The 20,234-nt window shown below is 45.8% G+C and overlaps 1 protein-coding gene across 2 annotated transcripts in view; it reads left to right on the forward strand.

Annotated features, from left to right (window-relative positions):
- ABCC5 (ATP binding cassette subfamily C member 5) overlaps positions 1-14,987 on the forward strand; it is an 81,823-nt gene extending 66,836 nt beyond the window's left edge. The window contains exons 27-30 of one of the 2 annotated variants that reach the window (XM_069475267.1): positions 10,221-10,299; positions 11,201-11,314; positions 11,978-12,142; positions 13,532-14,987. In XM_069475267.1, the coding sequence (XP_069331368.1) occupies positions 10,221-10,299; positions 11,201-11,314; positions 11,978-12,142; positions 13,532-13,633 (460 nt within the window). In that variant the 3' untranslated portion in view covers positions 13,634-14,987. Of the gene's footprint in view, positions 1-10,220; positions 10,300-11,200; positions 11,315-11,977; positions 12,143-13,531 lie in introns of those variants that run through there. The other variant, XM_069475268.1, reaches the window with a different exon arrangement.
- The last annotated feature ends 5,247 nt before the right edge of the window (positions 14,988-20,234 follow it).

Below are 20,234 nucleotides of genomic sequence, written 5' to 3' on the forward strand. Positions count from 1 at the left end.
CGAATGCTCTCCCCCTGCACCACGTGCTTCCTGTTGCAGAAGTGTGAAGCAGCTCCACTGCGCAAGCCACTTCATTAACGAAATGGGGCAGGGAGGCCTGCAGCATGGTAGTAAAGAGATCAGAGAGATTTGGGCTCAGAGCTCTGTTTTGTGGCTTCAGACAATTACCCACTTCTAAGCCTGTTTCCTCACCATAAGATAGGGGTACTTTAGAGGCACGTTGTTGTGAAGATTGAGTAAATCCATACAAATTATACAAGTACAGAGCCTGGCAAATGCCTTCCTCAGCCTCATCACCTCATCATCCTCCATCTGCCTCCTACTTCATTCTGTCATCTCTCCTGGGTATGCTGAAGTTGCAGTTCTAATGATGGCTTTCGGGCATAGTGCTACTCAGCTGTTGGAATTGTCCAGTATCTTCTCCCACCTTTCATACTTACTCTGGAATGATGTTTCTTTCTGAAATCTGCCAGCATGCCTAAGATAAAATTCCTCTTTGTGGCTTATTAAAATAGTAACTAAGAAGGAAATCTGTTTATTCCTATTATCTTTACTATACTTGGCTTTTTTTTTTTTTTTTTTTTTTTTTGAGACAGTCTCACTCTGTTTTCTGGACTAGAGTGTCGTGGTGTGAGCCCAGCTCACAGCAACCTCAAACTCCTGGGCTCAGGTGGTCCTCCTGCCTCAGCCTCCTGAGTAGCTGGGACTACAAGCATGCACCACCATGCCCGGCTAATTTTTTCTATTTTTTAGTTGCCCAGCTAATTTTTCCTATTTTTAGTAGAGGCAGGGTCTCACTCTTGCTGTGGCTGGTCTTAAACTCCTGACCTCAAGCCATCCTCCAGCCTTGGCCTCCCAGAGTGCTAAGATTATAGGCATGAGCCACCACGCCTGGCCAGCCTTAAGCTTCTGCCTCCTAAAAACAATGGATTTCCATAATTTGTGTCCATTTCTATTCAAACTGCCGCTCTTTGGAAATAAAAACAGCTTTAACTATATAGTTGAGCTAGATTAGGCTTTTTTAAAAAATCATTCTAAAAGTTATATTGCCATGTTTTCTTTAATTTTTAGCAGTTTCCAGAAAAATTGGTACCAATTTAATTTCAAATAACCGTAGGCGGTATTCAGACTTGTCTTTAAAACTAGGCCCTCCCTCTTCTTTGGAAATAGCACTTGAGCTCATTTATTCAAGAAGATTTGGTAGATATCTTAGTCTGCTTAGGCTGCTATATATAACAATATCATAGACTGAGTGGCTTACACAACGTAAATTTATTCCTTGTAATTCTGGAGGCTAGAAACTCCAAAATGGGTGTCTGGTGAGGGCCCTCTTTCTGGTTGGCAGACACTGTCTTGTTGTGTCCTCAGATGGCTTTACCCTAGTCTGTGCGCATGGAAAGAGAAGAGAGAGGGCTCTTGTGTCTCTTCCTCTTCTTATAAGGGCACGAATTCCATTATGAGGGCCCCACCCTCATGACCTCGTCATACATACTTAATTGTATCTCCCTAAGGCCCCGCCTCCAAATACCATCACATTAGGGTTTCAGTATATGAATTTTGGGGGTGCACGTTTAGTCCATGGCAGCAAATAAACTGAATGCTCATCTGTATTCATGTACAGCCAGCACTCTTGGGTGTGTTTATTTTGGCATTTCTCTAATTGAATTTGGGCAGCATGTACTGGATCTGTTGATGATAATAAATCATTCCCTTTGGGTACTGAGGTAACAAGGTCAAACAAGTGACATCAGAAGAGAATTAGAATTTATTAAAGACTTAAATCTAAAATTAAGAAAGTGTTGCCAAATCTGCTCTTCCCATAATCCTGTTTTTAGATGCCATGGGAACACCTTTGAAAAAAAATTGGCCCTATAATATTTGGTTCTGTTCAAAAGAACTATGTGTTTTTAAAAATTGTTTCATCATCATTTAGAAGTGAGGCACATTCAACTTTAGACTCCTTGAAAATGCTGCTACCAAGAAGCCTCAGTTTAATTTTAAGATTTTATAGCACTTCATTTGGGTTTGTGAATTGGGGGCGTCTGGACTTAATGGTTAGGAATTGACCGTGGGCATGTGATGTGCAGCTGGTGTTTGTAAACATCCTGGAACTGTAGCTTCAGTGGACTTGGGATCCTTTGTGACCTCCAGAGAATTGTGTGCTGCTTCATACACAGCTCAGTAGTTGGTGTGCTGCTCTCCTGAGTTTGTAGTTCCTGAGCTTAGAGGGCTGTTTGGGCAGTCAGCAAACTAAGAAAATCATTTAAGTTTAATTTTCTGCCAGCTCTAATTTTGGCTTTTCAGTCAGTAGTAGACACTGAGGAAAAATTAAATCCCAGACCTTCTGTCTTCTCCTTTTATACCCCCGGCAGGGGTGGGGAGCCTGCGGCCTCAAGGCCACACGTGGCCCTCCAGATCCTCAAGTGCGGCCCCTTGACCGAATCCAAACTTCACAGAACAAATATCCTTTTAATAAATCTGGATTCAGTCAAAAGGCAGTACTCAAGGATCCAGAAGGCCACAGGTTCCCCACCCCTGTGGGGCAGGTTTTTATAGATCCCAAAGAACATTGAGCTTGTGGTATATTTTCTTAGCAGATGCAAAGCCCATGATGAGTTTCCCAAGGCAACAGCAGGGTAGATCAGCTGTTTCCTCAGCTGCCTCCCGGAGACTCTGAACTTGGAAACTGTATCTCTACCACCATTTACCAGCACCAGGGGTGGGTGCATCTTGAGATACCAGCCAGCTATTAAAACTTGGAAGGAACTCTGAGAGGGAAAGCAAAGTAAAATCCAAGTCAAACAAAACTCAGAAACTCACAAGATATACTTTTCTGAGTTCTGCATACAAATAAGTCATGGCCCAGATGATTTGGTACCACACCCCTCCCTAGATTAGCACAAATGTCAGTCCACTCCAATACCTGCATCCCAGCCCTTTCTCATCTGTCTGTCTCGGTTTGAGCTCTCAGGCCTATGTTTCTGCGGCCTGTCACTTTCCTCTGCCTTTTGCCCTGATCATTGGCCCCAAGAAGAGAGTCCCCTTCTCCACCAGGCCTTAAACACTTTTGCTGACCTCCCTTTCATGGCCCTGGCACCGCTTTGCTTTCCTCTCACTTTTCCCCGAGGTCCCAGGAAGCCCAGCGCTGGCCTCTGCCGTAACCTCCCTGCTTTCTGTCCTGAGGACTATTTGAAGCCTGGCTAGGCTGGTGGTGAGACTGGCCGTGCCCAGCTGTCATGCTAGTCTATGTCTGAGTCTTGGTCCCTGGGGCTGATGGGTGCCTTCTCATCACCAGGAGCACTTCTGCTTGGCATCCATTCATTAGCATGAAGCACTATTCTTATTTCTTCCTATTTGGATGCCCTCTCTCCTTTTGATCTGCTCATTAAATTTCCTTACTTTGGAGGAACAGCACTAGCTCTCAACTCACAATCACAGCAAAAAAAAACTGAGTCCAAAACTGACTGGTTCATCCTAGAGCCAAAGCACCTTCAGACAGAAGCATCCTGTACTCTAGGAGGCATGAAAGTTGCTCCAAGTTTGCTAAAGCAGGTTTTTAGTATCTCAAGGCCTTTCAGTTGTTTCTAACTTACTCTTTCTTACTCTGTTGTTTAAGAGAGCCCCCTTTTCCTTTTTTGGCAGTCTCAGTCCCTGTATAACTTGGGAATCCTGCAAAACTTCTAGTCTCTACGTCAGAAGGTAGTGCCAAGTCTAGAATAACTGTCTGAAGAGCCCTGGGTGGCATCTGGCAGATGTTGAAAAGTCATTCTGTGCCAGACACTGCTGCTCTAAAGAACACCACAGCGGCAATAATAGTTGCTAAGCTTATTGAGGACTTACTATGTGCCACGTACTGTCCTAAGCATTTTAATTGTCTTAATTCATCAAATACTCAAAACCCCACAAGGGTAGGTACCACTATTATGCCTATTTTATAGACAAAGAAACTGAAACCCAAAGAGTGAGAGTCGATGACTGGCCCGAAGATACACGGCCAGAAGTGGCAGAGCTAGAATTTGAACCTGTACTGGCTGGCTGCAGCGTGGGCTCTGCTCACCCACTCACTGCGCTGCCTTCTGAAGTAGGTGTTAGGTCATTAAATATGAAATGTCTGATTTCAAATCAAAAGTTTAGTTGTTTATTTTTATTTTTTTTTTGAGACAGAGTCTCGCTTTGTTGCCCAGGCTGGAGTGAGTGCCATGGCATCAGCCTAGCTCACAGCAACCTCAAACTCCTGGGCTCAAGTGATCCTCCTGCCTCAGCCTCCCAAGTAGCTGGGACTACAGGCATGCGCCACCATGCCCAGCTAATATTTTCTATATATTTTTAGTTGTCCAGATAATTTCTTTCTATTTTTAGTAGAGATGGGGTCTCACTCTTGCTCAGGCTAGTCTCGAACTCCTAACCTCGAACAGCCTCCCGCCTTGGCCTCTCAGAGTGCTAGGGTTACAGGCGTGAGCTACCATGCCCGGCCAAAAGTTTAGTTTTTTTATCTCAAACAAGTAGTACAATTAATCAAAATATGTGCCTAAACTATCAACACAGTTTTGACATCTTTAACAGTAGCTTGTTTATGCCAGCAGCAAAGAATTCTGGAGATTGAGCAATAATGAAATTGCAAAAGGCGTTTTCCATAGCTTGTTCAGAACTGAATATTTTTCCTTGCAAGAAGTGATCCAAAGCCTGGAAGAAGTGGTAGTCAGATGGTTCAAGGTCTGGTGAATACAGTGGATGACAGAGTTTCCAAGTCTAACCTCTGTAGTTTGAGCAGCGTTGTTTGTGCCATATATTGTCGAGCGTTGTCTTGCAAGAGGATTGTTCTGTCTCTGTTGAACAATCTTGGCTGCTTAATCGCAAGCATTCTCCCCATTCCATACAATTGGTTGCAGTAGACATCCGCTATAATGGATTGAATAGGTTTCATGAAGTTATAGTGGATAAAACCAGTGCTGGACCACCAGACAGACACTATTAGCTTCTTTTGATAATTATTTGGTTTTGGATTGTGTTTTTGACACTTCATCTTTATCCAGCCATTATGCCAAATGCTTGCAATTGTCAAAAAGAATCCATTTTTCATCACACGTAACAATATGGTGTAGAAATGGTTCACCTTTATGTTGTGACAGCAAAGAAAGGCAAGCTTCAAGACGATTTCTCTTCTGATGCTCGTTTAATTAATGCAGTACCCATCTGTCCAGCTTATTTACCTTGCCCATTTGTTTCAAATGCTCCAGTATTGTTGGAAAAGTAACGTCAAACCTTGCTGCTAATTCACGTGTAGGTTGAGATAGCTTTGTTTCCATTACAGCTTTCAGCTCATCATTATCCAGCTTGGTCTCAGGTCACCCACATGGCTCATTTTCAAGATTAAAAGCATCAGAACGGAACTTCCAGAACAATTGACAAACTATTCGTTCATTAACCACATCTTTCCCAAACACTTTGTTGATGTTTTGAGTTCTATGCATAGCATTGGTTCCACAACAGAACTCATATTCAAAAGTAACACAAATTTTTGACTTATCCATGGTTTCACAAAAATTGCTGAAAAAAAAATTGAAAGATAATCACAAGTCAAAAACTGTGTTTGAAAGAATGAGGATGTACCTTCATAATAAAAAAAAACGAGAAGTATCCAAGTGCAAATGTCGGAGATAACAACTGTCAAACTCAGTACTTAAGGAAATTGGAGATTTCATACTTAATGACCTAATACCATGACACCACTATTAACCACGACCTTGAGAGACATTCCCTCTTTCCAAAATCTAGCTAGGCTTGCCTCCTCAGGGGTCTTGACCTTTAGTTATATTTCTTTTCCCACCATCTACAAAATATCCTTTGCTTCCCACATTCTCCAAAAGATTTTTACACAATTTCTGCTGCTCTTTCTAGTAATTTTTCATTTACTTTTCCCCTCTTAACTTTTTTCACTTTATTTGTTCTCTTAACAACTAAAAGCCAAAATATTTCTGAATAACTATTCTGAGCTTTGCTTTAGCTTCCTGGTAGAAGAAGGTATGTGAATCCCAACATCTGCTCTGAGGACCGAGGCTGCTAAGGAGTCACACCGGAGCTTAGAGGACAGCGTGGTTTAGTACGGTGTCTTCTATACCAAGAGTGAATTGCTGCATCCTCTCTTACTCTGGGAGGTAGTCTTGGCTTCATTTAGCAGTGGTCAATAGGCTAGCTTAGGCTAATTGCTAAAAATAAAATGCAAAGAACAAAAGATGAAAATGTACTTTTGGCAACATCAGGACTCCAGGGGTTCTGATGATTAAAAATAACTGCCTTCATGTTCAGATACTTTTTTCCTATCCATCTGCTTAACTGAACACTCCTGACGCAGTGGATGCATAACTTTGCTTTCTGTCTGTGGGTCGGACTCAGGACCATCTGGCTTCTCTAATGAGGCTGTGTTTTTTTCTGTCCCTGGTTGAGATGATTCTGGTCTGCCTTAATGTGTATGTATACTACCTACAGGTGTGTGTCAGTATTCCTTTCACATCTGGTAACCCACTGGCGAGTCTTCTGAGGCTCCTTCGCTAGTGTGATGGGCCTAGGTGGGCTGAATGTTGAGCCTGTCAGTGTATCTGCTGAGTCTTCACCCATAGAAAATCCAACGGGGCAGTCTCAGGGAGCAGGCCACTGCAGCCTTGCATACAGCAGTCCCCCCGTCCCCATGGTTTCACCTTCTGTGGTTTCAGTTACCCATGGCCAACTATAGTCCAAACATATGATATACTAGAGAAAGATTTTGTGAGAGACACCAAAATCATATAACTTTTATTACAGTATATTGTTAGAATTGTTCTATTTTGTTATTAATCTCTTACTGTACCTAATTTATAAATTAAACTGTCATGGGTGCCTGTGTATAGGAGAAAACATGGTATATAGGGTTCAGTACTATTTGAGATTTCAGGCATCTACTGGGGGGCCTTGGAATGTGTCCCCTACAGATAAGGGGAGACTGTTGTATTTGCAGTTTGTCTGATAAGCGGTATCTGATGAACGCACTATGTGTATTTGTTTCCTAAGGCTACCATAACAAAGTACCACAAACTGGGTGGCTTAAAACAACAGAAATTTATTCTCATAATTCCAGAGGCCAAAAGACTGAAATCGAGGTGTCCGCAGGGCCACACTCCCTCTTAAACCTGTAGGGGAGGAGCCTTCCAGCTTCTGGTAGTTTGCAGCTATCAGTGGCATTCCTTGGCTTATGGAAGTAACATTCTAGTTTATGCCTCCACTGTCACATGACATTCTCCATGTGTGACTCTGCCATCACATGGCCATCTCTTATAAGGACCGGTCTCTTATAAGGGCCTACCCTGCTCTGCTACTCCAGTATGATCTCATCTTAATGATATTTGCAATGACCTTATTTCCAGATAACGTCACATTCTTAGGTCTTGGGGATTAGGACTTCAACATATCTTTTTGGGAGACGTAATTCAACCTATACTACTGGGCATCACTCTACAGTGTTAGAGAACACTTCCCAGGCTAAGTCAAAGGGCATTATCCACACATTCCTATTCTGGGGACCAACATTATGGACTCGTTCAGTCTTGAGCATGTACTTATTGGGTCTTACTCTGTGCAGAGCACTCGACTCAGGACTTTATCAGAACTATTGCAGATCCTGTATTGCTGATCCTGGGATCCTGTGATTATTGTGTCCACTTGGGAAATACAGTCAGTGCCTGAGAAATGGCTGGTCTCTTTTCACATTAGTCGTTCAAAGCCCAGCTTGGCAATTTTTTTTTTAACAAAGGATTTTCCAGAGGTACAAGTGGAGCTGCTCCATGAGAAAGCAGGAGGGGGTCAGAGCTCACTGGCTCTAATCTCTTTTCACTCTGAAAAGAGTGACTCACTCAGAACTATGAACAACAAGTAGGTCTGTATTAGACCACATGAATAGGAGAGAGAATATTTTATCATGAAAATGGTAAATGGGCATTGCGCATTTTCACTCAGAGGATTGTCTTGCTAACCTTGCCCCGTAGGAGCTCCAGGCAGTCTTTGTTAACCCAGACAAAAGTGTGAGTGACCTTTCACTCCTCAGTCTTGGGGCAGAGAACAGTTTCAGGCTGTCCCTAATCTGTTGGTGTATCGTGCGGAAGGTGTCCTAAAAGGCAGCTGGAAAGGAGAACAGTACACACTGATCTCAGTCGGTCTGGGCGCATGTGGGGGCGGATTGCAGAGTGGCCCAGGGACAAGGAGGATCAGGAGCATCCAGCATGTCTCTGTTCGATTACTTAGGTTCAAAGCAGATGAACCTCACCTCAGACTTAGCCCACGCTCTGCATCTAACACCATTGGATTATCAACAAATTGGACACCTTCTTCTTTAATTAAGGTGCCCTTCGTAGATGGTATGCCCATGGAGATCAGTCTTTCCCATCTAGACCTTGCAGACAGGACTTTATCAGAACTATTTCAGATCCTGTACCCAGGATCCTGTGATTATTGTGTCTACTTGGAAAACGCATTGACTATGAGTCAGAAAACCACCAAGCTTTAAAACTAGGCATCTGACATGCCCACATGTACCTTGTCCGTTTACAGATACCAGTAATTGCTGTGTTCAGATTCTGTACATATACTATCTTAATGTTTACAACAGCCTACCTAGTAGTGTCACTGTGTCCCCACTATACAGACAAGGAGATTGAGGAGTAATTTGTCCAAGGTTACGCAGATGTCAGAGGCAGAGCCGCAATTTGAGACCAGTCTACCTGGATCCAGTGTGTGCACACTCTCCTTCCACTGCGCTGCTCTTGGCCTGTGCTATTACAGGAGACGTATAAGTTGTGACTTATAATGCCTCTTATCAAGAAGTCTAATAAGGATGGGAGGGATAGATTCTTCTACATACAAAAAATAGTAAACAGTGTGCTGGTGCCTGGGACACAGCCGTGAATAAGATCCAGCGGGGGTGGAGGGTGGGGAGACCATGACAGTGACGAGTGCTGTAACACAGGTGGGCACAGGGACACCTGATCTAGGCTGCAAGGGCAGGGGACTTCCTGAAGGTGACACTGTTTAAGACCTGAAGGACAAGAAGGAATGGTAGCCATAATAACAATAATGACAGCAATAATAGCTCTCACACCCAGAGTACGCCTGGACCATGTGCTGCTGTGCTTTATCCAGGTCAGATGTGGTCCTCACAGCCACCTTGAGAGGTGGGTACTCTTATCTCCGTCTTACACACTAGGAAACTGAAGCATAGAAAGATTAGGTTAACTGGCTGAGGCCCCAGCTTGGAACTGATAGAGTCTGGCTCCAGCGCCCTTGAGGGACCGGAGTCTCACAAGCAGAAGGGTGAGGAGCCACATGTGCACAGGGCAAGAAGGCCGAGAGGACAGGGCCACAGTCTCCCAGCAACCCAGAGAAGCTCATGCGACAGGCCCAAGGCAGAGAGACAGACAGCCTCTCTCCTCCTCTCTGGAAGAGTTCAGTGATGATGACCTGCTTGCCTCTGTGTGCCTGTAATTAGTAACCCCAAACATGGAGACAAATGTGTGGTAGAGCTGAAGTTCATGTTTCTCCCATGGAGTTCCCTAGCTCCCATGTGCCAAGCATAATTTTATGAGCAAAGCAAATTACTCTTAATACTTTTCAGATGACAACCTACAAATGCTATGTTTAGATCAAGACAAGACACTCAAAATTACTATAACATCTCAGTTTTCTACCACCAATTCTCCACCCTCATCCTTAATGGCAAAGATATTTTTCTCCTGTCTTTAACATTTCAAATCCTATTCTTTTAATACCATCCTGGATTTCCTTGAGGAAGATACTATTGGTTCAGTTCTAAGTTTGTACATAAATAGATGTATTTTAACATATAAATGAATAGAAAAAATCTAGAAGAATATATGCCAGAATGTTAACAGTGTTTGTTTCTAGGGGCATCATTAGAGGTGATTAAACCATATACTGGTTTTTGTTTTGTGTTTCACGTATCTGTATTTTTAAACATTTCTATAACTAACTTGTATTATTTACATAATAAAGATAATAAAAGTTCAGTCAAGTTTTATAAAAAGAAAGGGAGGCCCAGCCTCTGTCTCTGGCAGGGTGGGGAATGAGCCATCCGCGACCTTCAGGGTTTTGAGTCCTCCTTCTCTGTGCACAGGCAGCTGTTGGAATTAGGTCGCTTAAATGCCGGACCACTGAGAAATTTTTGTGTTTCTCCCTAGATCAAATTTGGACCCCTTCAACCAGTACACTGAAGACCAGATTTGGGATGCCCTAGAAAGGACACACATGAAAGAATGTGTAAGTGAAGAGCCGAGGGGAGCTGTGCTGGAATTGCAAGGTGGGGGCCACAGTGGTGCTGTCGCTGCTCCCCCGCCCACACTGGCTGCCGCTTCCAGGACATCTGTGGAAGGGGACTCCGGAGCCAGCTTCCCAGGCCTTTTCAGAAACTTGGGAAAAGTTGACATCTCCCGGCTCCACCTCCCACACCACCCGGGGTCATCTTGGCCTTGTATTTTCTGTCAAGTGACAAGATAGTAATGACAACTCAGAATTCAGTAATACTTTTAAGTTAATCTCTGTCTTGTTAATCATAACAATATAAACTATAACATACTTTTGAAGCATCCACATATATGCAAAAGAGCTGCTGTTTATCGAGTGTGTGGAAGATGCGCAGTGTGCGTCCGGGTCGCAGCCCTCTCAGGGTGACGCAGCAGGCGCCGCCAGCAGCCGCAGTCTGCAGTTGGTACTGCCGGTCTCTAGTGTGTCTGGGAGCTCCGGGTCCTGCCCTAATTCAGCTAGATAGACTCTGCTTTTCTCTCCTTCATGTTGAGCTTCCTCAAACAATCTCAGGTGAAGAATAGATTCTGCAACATACAAAAAGAAAAGTTTGACAGCCATAGGCCTACAGCTTTGGACTTCAGAAGGAGAGTAATTTTCCTTACTCCATTTCCTGTTGGAATTTCTGAGATATTTTGGCGGTATGAAGCTAACAGAATGTTGGGTTTGAAACGTGGACCACCCTAGAAAGTGGGGGTCGTAGTACACATGATCATCACGCGTGTACCTTCTTTCTAGATGAGCCAGGTTCTTGGTTGGAGTTCTTTCATCTGTTTCAGAATAATTTCTTTTGCCACTGGAGTTTTGAAAAATTGAGTGTAGTTTTTTACCCTTTAATCTCTATTTGCCTTGTCCCTAGATTGCTCAGCTACCTCTGAAACTTGAATCTGAAGTGATGGAGAATGGGGATAACTTCTCGGTCGGGGAGCGGCAGCTCTTGTGCATAGCGAGAGCCTTGCTCCGCCACTGTAAGGTAAGGCAGCTTGGCGGCTGGCAGGGAAGGGGGAGCCGCGGAGAAGAGTAGGAACATTGCAGGGTAGCCTTTCCCCGAGGCCCGGGTCGGAAGGTGTTCCTGACTTTGAGCCCCGTGGCACTTTTAAGAGTATGACCAGAGATGTTTCTCAATTAACCTTGATACAATTTGGTCATACAGGTTTGCAGGGAGGTGGGGGCTTGTTTCATGTTTAACTTCCCCGAACCTTCGGTATCCAAGGATGACTTTTGTTTCTGGCCAGTGAGTAGCTATAGTACTGCAAACCATAGACTTGGAAGATTTAAAATTTGCAAGAGATTTTCAGGTCATCAAATCCAGCCCCTTCATTTTACAAACAGGAAAAGGGAGGTCCAAAAAGATTAATATGTAATACATGTTCACCGGCACAGAGCAAGCAGGGGCAAGTATTTGACTAGATCAGTATTATACGAATACGCTGTTTGTGGAAATCAAGGCAAACGTGGGTTTGAAGTTATATCAATTCTAAGCAAAAGGATATTTTTACATATGTGTGTACCCATTTGGAGAAATCAACATATGGTATAAAATGTAAATAATGAAATACATGTTAGTAAAACCTAGATTAAACAGAATGCTTAAGGAATTTATTGGCTCTCTCTTTCTCCTGTGCTTCCCTGGCAGATTCTGATTTTAGATGAAGCCACAGCTGCCATGGACACGGAGACAGACTTACTGATTCAAGAGACCATCCGAGAAGCATTTGCAGACTGCACCATGCTGACCATTGCCCATCGCCTGCACACAGTTCTAGGCTCTGATAGGATCATGGTGCTGGCCCAGGGACAGGTAGTAGCCCTTCGGGGACCTCGGTTTGGCATGAGGCCTTGTCTGGAAGGAAGACTGGCCCCTGGCAGGGATGGGCTGACTGCCATCTTCGAGTGGTTCTGGGCACTCAGATAAGCTGTCACAGCAACCCTATTCTGGCAGCTGTTGGGAAGGATACAGCTCTCCCAATCAGAAATCGAATCAGGCACACTCTTAGGGGATTCTCATTTTACTTCACTACTTACTCTTGTTGCTATGAGCAGACTTAAGTCAGAGGGCACATGTACTTAGTGATTCATTCACATACGCAAGAATTACCCGAGGCATATTGAGACCAGCCACCACATGTTTGATTTTGCAATCACGCAGTGGTGCCAAACTTCTTATCCTGTTGTTGCAGGTTTTCCCACAGACTGGCCCCAGCCTGGCCTTCTTTATTTCCCACTCTTACCTTGCAGGTGCTCTTGGCTGTAGACAATTTTGCATCCTCTAAGCTTTTTCACCTGTCTTTACTCAGTTCCTTCTACCTAAAACATCCTTTCCCCTTGTTTCCTCTCCCATATCTCCCTGCTCACAACCTGCCTCTCCCTGAAGATATGGCCCAAAGCCCCCAAGGGTGGGGCCGTACCCGTATCTTTGGGTTCCTGGCAGTATTTAGTACCACAGTTCTTCGCACCAGTAGATGTTAAGTAAATTTATGTTGGCCAGATACCTCCTTTGTGTGCCCCTGGGATGAAAGTAAATTAATGATTTGGCAGAAACAACAAGCCATTTATAATGGGTAACTTGTCTTCTATTAATAATAATATGTCTCCTTGGCCAAGGTTGTGTCCCATGCCTCTGCCCTGCGCAAGGGAGGCTGGGAAAGTGAGTATGTGCATTTTCATCCTGTCACGGGCGGCAGGTTCTGCAGCAGATCATTTTCTACTGCGGTGTGATTTGCAGTGGCTGCACAGATGTCCATCATAGGAATGGACAATTGACTGAGTCGATCCCTTATTGCCTTTTTCCCCTGCCAAGCAGGCATCCTGAGCTCTCCCTGGTCCTCTCTATAGGGTGAGCTAACCTTGCCTCTGAAATGACATTTGTCTGGTGGGCCCTTGACTTGGCTGTGACTCCCCCCCCCTGTGGTTTGTAGAACCTGTTGATTGATTCCTTCATTCCCAAGGCTGAAAATTGGGATTTGCGTGAAGGAGGTCTAGAGGCCATTGTCCCTGACCTTTCCTTTACTCCCTGGTTAGTTTAAAAAAAAAAAAACAAAACAACAAGGCATGGCAGGGCTAGGTGAATTGTCCCCTGATTCCATCCTCAGGCGGCTTTGGGACTTGCCTCCCTTCCTGAGCGATAGATCCTCTGAATCACTCCGACTGTCCCAGAGTCACATCCTGACTTCGTCTCCTTCTTTTGCAGGTGGTGGAGTTTGACACCCCATCGGTCCTTCTGTCCAATGACAGTTCCCGGTTCTATGCCATGTTTGCTGCTGCGGAGAACAAGGTCGCTGTCAAGGGCTAACTCCTCCTCGTTGACAAAGTCCCTTTTCTTTGGAGCATTGCCATTCCCTGCCTGGGGCGGGCCCCTCATCGCGTCCTCCTGCCGAAACCTTGCCTTTCCCGATTTTATCTTTCGCACAGCAGTTCAGGATTGGCTTGTGTGTTTCACTTTTAGGGAGAGTCCTATTTTGATTATTGTATTTATTCCATATTCATGTAAACAAAATTTAGTTTTTGTTCTTAATTGCACTCTAAAAGGTTCAGGGAACCGTTATTATAATTGTATCAGAGGCCTATAATGAAGCTTTATACGTGTAGCTATATCTCTATATAATTCTGTACATAGCCTATATTTACAGTGAAAATGTAAGCTGTTTATTTTATATTAAAATGAGCACTGTGCTAATAACAGTGCATATTCCTTTCTATCATTTTTGTACAGTTTGCTGTACTAGAGATCTGGTTTTGCTATTAGACTGTAGGAAGGGTAGCATTTCTTCTCTAGCTGGTGGTTTCATGGTGCCAGGTTTTCCCGGTGTCCAAAGGAAGGTGTGTGGCAATAGTGGGCTCTCCGGGGCCCCTGTGCTGCCTGCCCACCTACTCCAGGGCAGGTGGAGCAGGGCGGGGCTGCTGGAGGCCGTGCAGAGCGCCGTGGATTCTCAGGGCTCCTGCCTTCTGTCCTGGTGTCACTTATGTTTCTGTTAGGAGAGCATCGGTGCACAGCCCCAGGCTCCTTTTCCCTCCCTCCAACAGGAATAAGAATCACGGAAACACTCCTCAGAGTGGGGGGAGTTTCTTTCCTGCCTTCCTCTTTTTGCTGTTGTTTCTAAACAAAAATCAGTCTATTCACAGAGTGTCCCACTGCCTCAGGTTCCTAACGCTGGCCACTGCACAGAGCTCTCCAGCTCCTAGACCTGTTGGTTCCAAGCCCTGGAGCCAACTGCTGCTTTTTTAGGTGGTACTTTTTCGGTTGCCTGTTCCCACACCTCCACAGTTCAGTGACAGGGTTCAGGGTTTTGTGGGTCTGTTTTCCTTTCTCACTGCAGTTGTCGCACAGTCTCTTTCTCTCTCCAAAGTCTGCAACTTTAAGCAGCTCTTGCTAATCAGTGTCTCACACTGGCGTAGAAGTTTTTTGTACTGTAAAGAGACCTACCTCAGGTTGCTGATTGCTGTGTGGTTCGGTGTGTTCCCGCAAACCCCCTTTGTGCTGTGGGGCCGGTAGCTCAGGTGGGCGTGGTCACTGCTGTCATCAGTTGAATGGTCAGCGTTGCATGTCGTGGCCAACTAGACATTCTGTCGCCTTAGCATGTTTGCTGAACACCTTGTGGAAGCAAAAATCTGAAAAAGTGAATAAAATTATTTTGGATTTTGTAAAACTCTTGGTGTATAACATAGTTCTCTGGGAGGGGAGTGAAATGTCCTTGAATGGCTTTGAAGTGCTGGAGCCCTGGATCTGAATATCCAGCAGTGGAGTTACATCTGGGAAGGACCCATAGCAGAGCTGGCTGGTTGCGAGGGGCATGGGGCCCAAAGTGCCTGGAATCATCTCTGGTGGCCTTAGTCCCTGCAGCCTGTGTTCCTGGGCATGGTCCCCAAATAAAGCTCCTTTGCTGCGAATAAGAGGATAGGGAGTGGGAAAGGTGAATGTTGCAGTGGGGTGGGTGGTCAGGATACAATATATTTAAAATGAATAGTTTGTTGAGGATTCTCAGCAATGCAAACAATATAATTGCCCTTTCAGCCAATTCATTCACATTAACCCATTGAGAATTCTTTCCCATTCAGAAAGGTACTCATTCTAAAGTTTCTGACTATATTGTGTTGAATGCAGCCAAGAAAGCTTTTAAACTGTTTGCTATTGGTTCTGCTGGTCATCAGTGGAAATCATATCTTAAACCCAGCCTTTTTTATAAACTATCTGTGCTGTCTTGAAAATTCAGGGCCTTGGCTCTGCAGTTAAAAATCCAGTTCCTCAGTTGTCACGTTTCAAGTGCTCAGGAGCCGTATGTGGCGACTGTATTGTGTAGTGCAGGTATAGAACATGGCCATCATTGTAGAAAGTTCTGTTGGACAGCACTGAGCGAAATGGTAACCACTTACTGGTGCACTGGATTTATCTTCTGAAAAAGTAACAAGGTCAACAGAAAAGACCCTTCATGGTCTTCTGTTCCAGGAAGGTCTCCCTGTACCTGTTGACACAGTGCCGACTTCCCTCGTTCAATTCTGTTCTCTCACATCTCTTGGTTCTCCTCCCACCTCTCTCAACCTGCTTGGCCACTTAAAAGGAGGTACTTCCCTGACTTCTGCCCACTCTCTTTTCTCTATGGATTCTTTCATTCCCACCAGCACAGTGACAAACCTTCAGCTGTGGGCATGGCCTCTCTCCTTAGGACCAGTCTCCAGCTGCCTGTGAGGGCCTCCATTGGGCATTTCCTGGGCGCTCAAACAGCACTCCTTGTCCTACTAATACCATTTACCTCCTAGTCTTTCAGGCTAGGAGCCTCCAGTTCATCCTTAACTCTCCTGCCCCTTCTCTCCAAATTCAGTCCCCCCACCCCTCCCTCTGCCCTCCTTGAGACCCACCTCCCGTCTTTTCATGTTGTAGTTACAGCCTCTTAACTGGTCTCCCTGCCTCAGTGTCCCTCTCTGAACCATTATCTACTACTGCCAAAATCCGCCCCAAAAATACAAGTTGGTCAAATACTTCTCTCTCCAAAAATCTTCAGGGGATTGTTGCCTATAGAGTAGCCGATATTCCTTACCTCGGCAGTCAAGGATATCCAATACCTGGCTCCAACCCTCCTTTTCTACTCAGTGTTCCTAAAATTACAGGCCATATATTTTCTCACCTTTAAGTCTTTGCTGTTTTCCCAGCCTGGAATTCCTTGATCCTCTCTTGTCAAACAAAGTCATGATTTTTTTAAAACTCAGGTCAAATGTTATCTCCTCCACAAACCCTTGCTCTTCAAACCAAATTTCTCTGGGTTCCTACAACATTTTGTTGACACATCTATTTTAAGGTTGATTTCCTTTTGCTTTGCATATGATTGCTGATTTTTTTACATTTCTCAGTATTATGTGCAAACATAAGAAATGAAAACCTCTGGAAGCGTGATTAGCTCTGGGTTCCTCATGTGTGTTTTCTCTTAGCCTTTCACAGCCTTCATTTTAAGAAGGCTGGCTTGTCCCAGCTGGGAGGTAGCTGTAGAAAGAGAAAACTGAACTTGGAGATAGAAGATCTGGGTTAGAATTACAGCCCTCCCACTTTTTTTTTTTTTTTTTTTGATACAGGGTTTCATCTGTCTTCTGAGCTAGAGTGCAGTGGTGTGATCATAGCTCACTGCAACCTCAAACTCCTGGGCTCAAGTGATCCTCCTGCCTTGGCCTCCCAATGTGCTAGGGTTACAGGTGTGAGCCACTGTGCCTGTCCCCTCCCACTTTCTCAAGCAAATTCCTTCACCTTCTGAGTGTTTGCAGAGAGGATTGGTTAGAAATTTGATGTGACAATACCTCCTAAATGGAAGGTGCTTAGCCAACACATCCTAGTTGAATTGAGTTGTTCTTAGAGGAACAGAGGGAAATGTTCTGAGATTTGTCCATTCTCAGACTCGAATTCTGAGAAGGAAACAGCCCCATGGCCTGGGTGGCAATAATGGCTGGAATCACACAGACCACCAAGTGGGAAGGTGCAACTTGAAGGTGCAGGGTCAGCCAGCCTCTGCGTGGGAGTTCCCTTTAAGAGGGGACCCTGTGGCCCACCTCCACCATCTCACAGAGGAGGCCACACCGAACAATCACACACTGAGGGCCTTGGCTAAGTAAGGAAGGGGCTAGTCACCCAGGGCCTCCCATTCCAGTTGTGTGTCCCTGTGACCTGTCATCCTTGGAAGCTGATCGCACTCTGGCCCAGTGTGCTGGGTGTGTCTCTGTTCCAGGCACCTTGTCCCACCTTCAGCAGCCAGAACGCTGTGACCCTTGGGCAAGGGAGGGTGGGGAGGAAGTTTGTCAAAGTTCAACGCTCTTGGGAATGGTGAGCAGACAAGTCTCCCACTGGGGTGATAAACTTCTCCATCTTAAAGAAAAAGCTTCAAATGCTGTATTTGATTTTGAGGCTGTTCTGAGAAACATTCCTGGCCAAGACAACCAAACGACAGCTGGTGCCCAAATGGCATGTGATCAGTGGGTCACAAGGCAGATGACAGACTCCTCTTTCTATCCTACCTCCACCTCCAAAACCATAGTCATCATCACAGCCACTGCCCAACTACTTGCATCCACACCAAAGCCTCTACTAAAACCCTAGTGTCCACCAGCAACCCCGTGACAGCCACCTCCAAATAACCAACACCGTATGGATTAAGTTGAACGCTGGAACAGTATAGTGGGTTACATGCAAGACATTTGGATTGCGAATGGTCCTTGGCCTCAGGTAGCTCTCACGGCGGTGGGGAGAGGAAGTGGTCAGACAAGAGTCAGGTCGTGTATGAAAGGAGCAGCGTGGAGGAGCTCTCATAACAGTCTCACTGCTGTGCTCACACAGGAACATTGAGCACGTGGGACTGGGATTTGAGGGCTGCCAGGTCCTTCTATCAGTGAGTCCCTTCACTCAATGGCAACTCAGGACTGTCAACAATTGCTGACACTGTTGGAGAAACCCAAAGAAAGGGAGACCTTGTCTACAGCCATACCACCCTGAACACGCCCAATTTCATCAGAAGGGGAGACCAGGCGGCATGTGGAGTGACGCTCAGTGTAGTGAGCAGAGCCAGGGAATGAGCCCCGAGGAGGGCCACGGCCAGCGTGGGAGATGGCTGGGTGTTTGGAGGCAGTGGATTGTTGGAGTTGGCTAGAGAAGCTTTCAGAGACCTGTAACTCTTAAGCAATGTTTTGAGGAGGGAGAAACACAACAGAGAGAGAGGAAGGCAACTTATCAAAACAGAAGGCGGCAGTTTTGTGGCAACTGCGGCAGTAATACCACTTGTACAAGCAGAGTACGTTATCCATGGCGCTGTCACACAGCATTGTCTGAGACACCCCAACAGCCCTGCGAGGTGAGCATTGTCACCACATCCACTGGAGATGACCCTTGAGGATGGACAGAACTTCTAGAGGTAGAGACGCAGGGAGAAGGCACTCAGGGCAGAGGGACTGTGTGAGTTTGTCAACAACTCTGTCCACCCAGCCATGGCTCCGAGTTCCTTCAACAATCTGTCCCTTGACTTTTTTTTTTAATTGTAGTAAAATATACATAACATAAAATTATAAAATGGGCCATTTTAAGTGTGCAGTTTGGTGGCATTAAGTGCATTGACATTGTTGTGTAATCATCACCACCATCCACCTCCAAAACTTTGCATCTTCCCAAACTGAAACTCTGTGCACATTAAACGATGTCCTCAGACTCTGTAAGCCTCGAGTGGAAATGGCTCCCCATCATGGCTGGAATCGTGCCTGTGGATACCCGACTGGAATGTGGCATCTATGTCCTGCTGGGCACTGGCACAGCAGCCCTATGAGGAAGTTGGCCACAATCATCTCCTATCTCCTTTGAACAAATGAAACTGAGGCAAGGATAGGCTAAATGACTTGCTCAAGGTCACACAACTGGGCAGAACTGAGATTTAGACCCCAGCAGCCCAGTTCCAAGATAGTTGAAACACAAGAAAAGGCTAAAGAACTTGACCACTGACAAATGTGGGGTCTAGCGCAGGTGAGGAGTCCAAGCTGACCAGCGTTTGGAGCAGGTGGTGACTGGGAGGCGGCTGTGCACCCGTGCAGAGGAGAGCAGGAGTAAGGGCCCCGCTTTAGCATGCTGATATCGACTAGCACACCCTGAGGGGAGACACTGCCGCTACTAGTGGCTTCCCCTGTCCCTGCCCAGGCAGAGGCTGACAGAGGAGCCTCACCAGGGTGAGCTCCATGGGCTGGAGGTGAGGCTGATGCTGATGTAGGAGTGAAGGTGTCCCAACCTGTCCCAGGCTGGAGCCCTGCAGCCCTGCTGAGCAGCATGGCCCGGGTGTGACTGGTGTGACCAAATGGATTTACTCCTTTGGGGAAAGACTCCTGGGGTTTGCCTCTCCCCACGGCGCTGCCTGGGAGCATCAGCATAAAAGCAGGGGCAGACTGTGGGGAGAGGAAGGTGGCAGAGGGTGTGGAGAGCCTTGGGACTGGGAAGCAAAGGGGAGGACAGGAGACACAGGACCAAGGAGATGTTCTCCCTGCTCAGTGGGCTGGCTGTATTGGCTGTCTCCTTCCTGCTTCTGAAACTTGCTTCCCTCTACTGGGAAAGGAGCCACCTTCCCCCTGGCCCATTCCCCTTCCCCATCCTTGGAAACCTGTGGCAACTAAGCTTTCAGCTGCACCCAGAGACACTGCTCCAGGTAGGTAATCTGTCCCCAAGTTGGAAGCCCTAAAGGGGTGAGCAGATGAACCCTTCCCCCCTCTCAGCCCAGGGACACTGGAGATGGAAGGAGCTGGGGTCAGACACATGTGGGGGTGAATCCTGGTCCTGCCACTCACTAGCTCAGAGGCCGTGAGCCTCAGTTTCCTCATTTGTCAAACGCAGGGTTGTAGGTGGATTGCAAAAATTGTAGATTTTGTCCAAAGTGTACCTAAGAGGATTC

This window comes from Eulemur rufifrons, chromosome 7 (assembly GCF_041146395.1).
Source record: "Eulemur rufifrons isolate Redbay chromosome 7, OSU_ERuf_1, whole genome shotgun sequence".
Taxonomy (NCBI): Eukaryota; Metazoa; Chordata; class Mammalia; order Primates; family Lemuridae; genus Eulemur; species Eulemur rufifrons.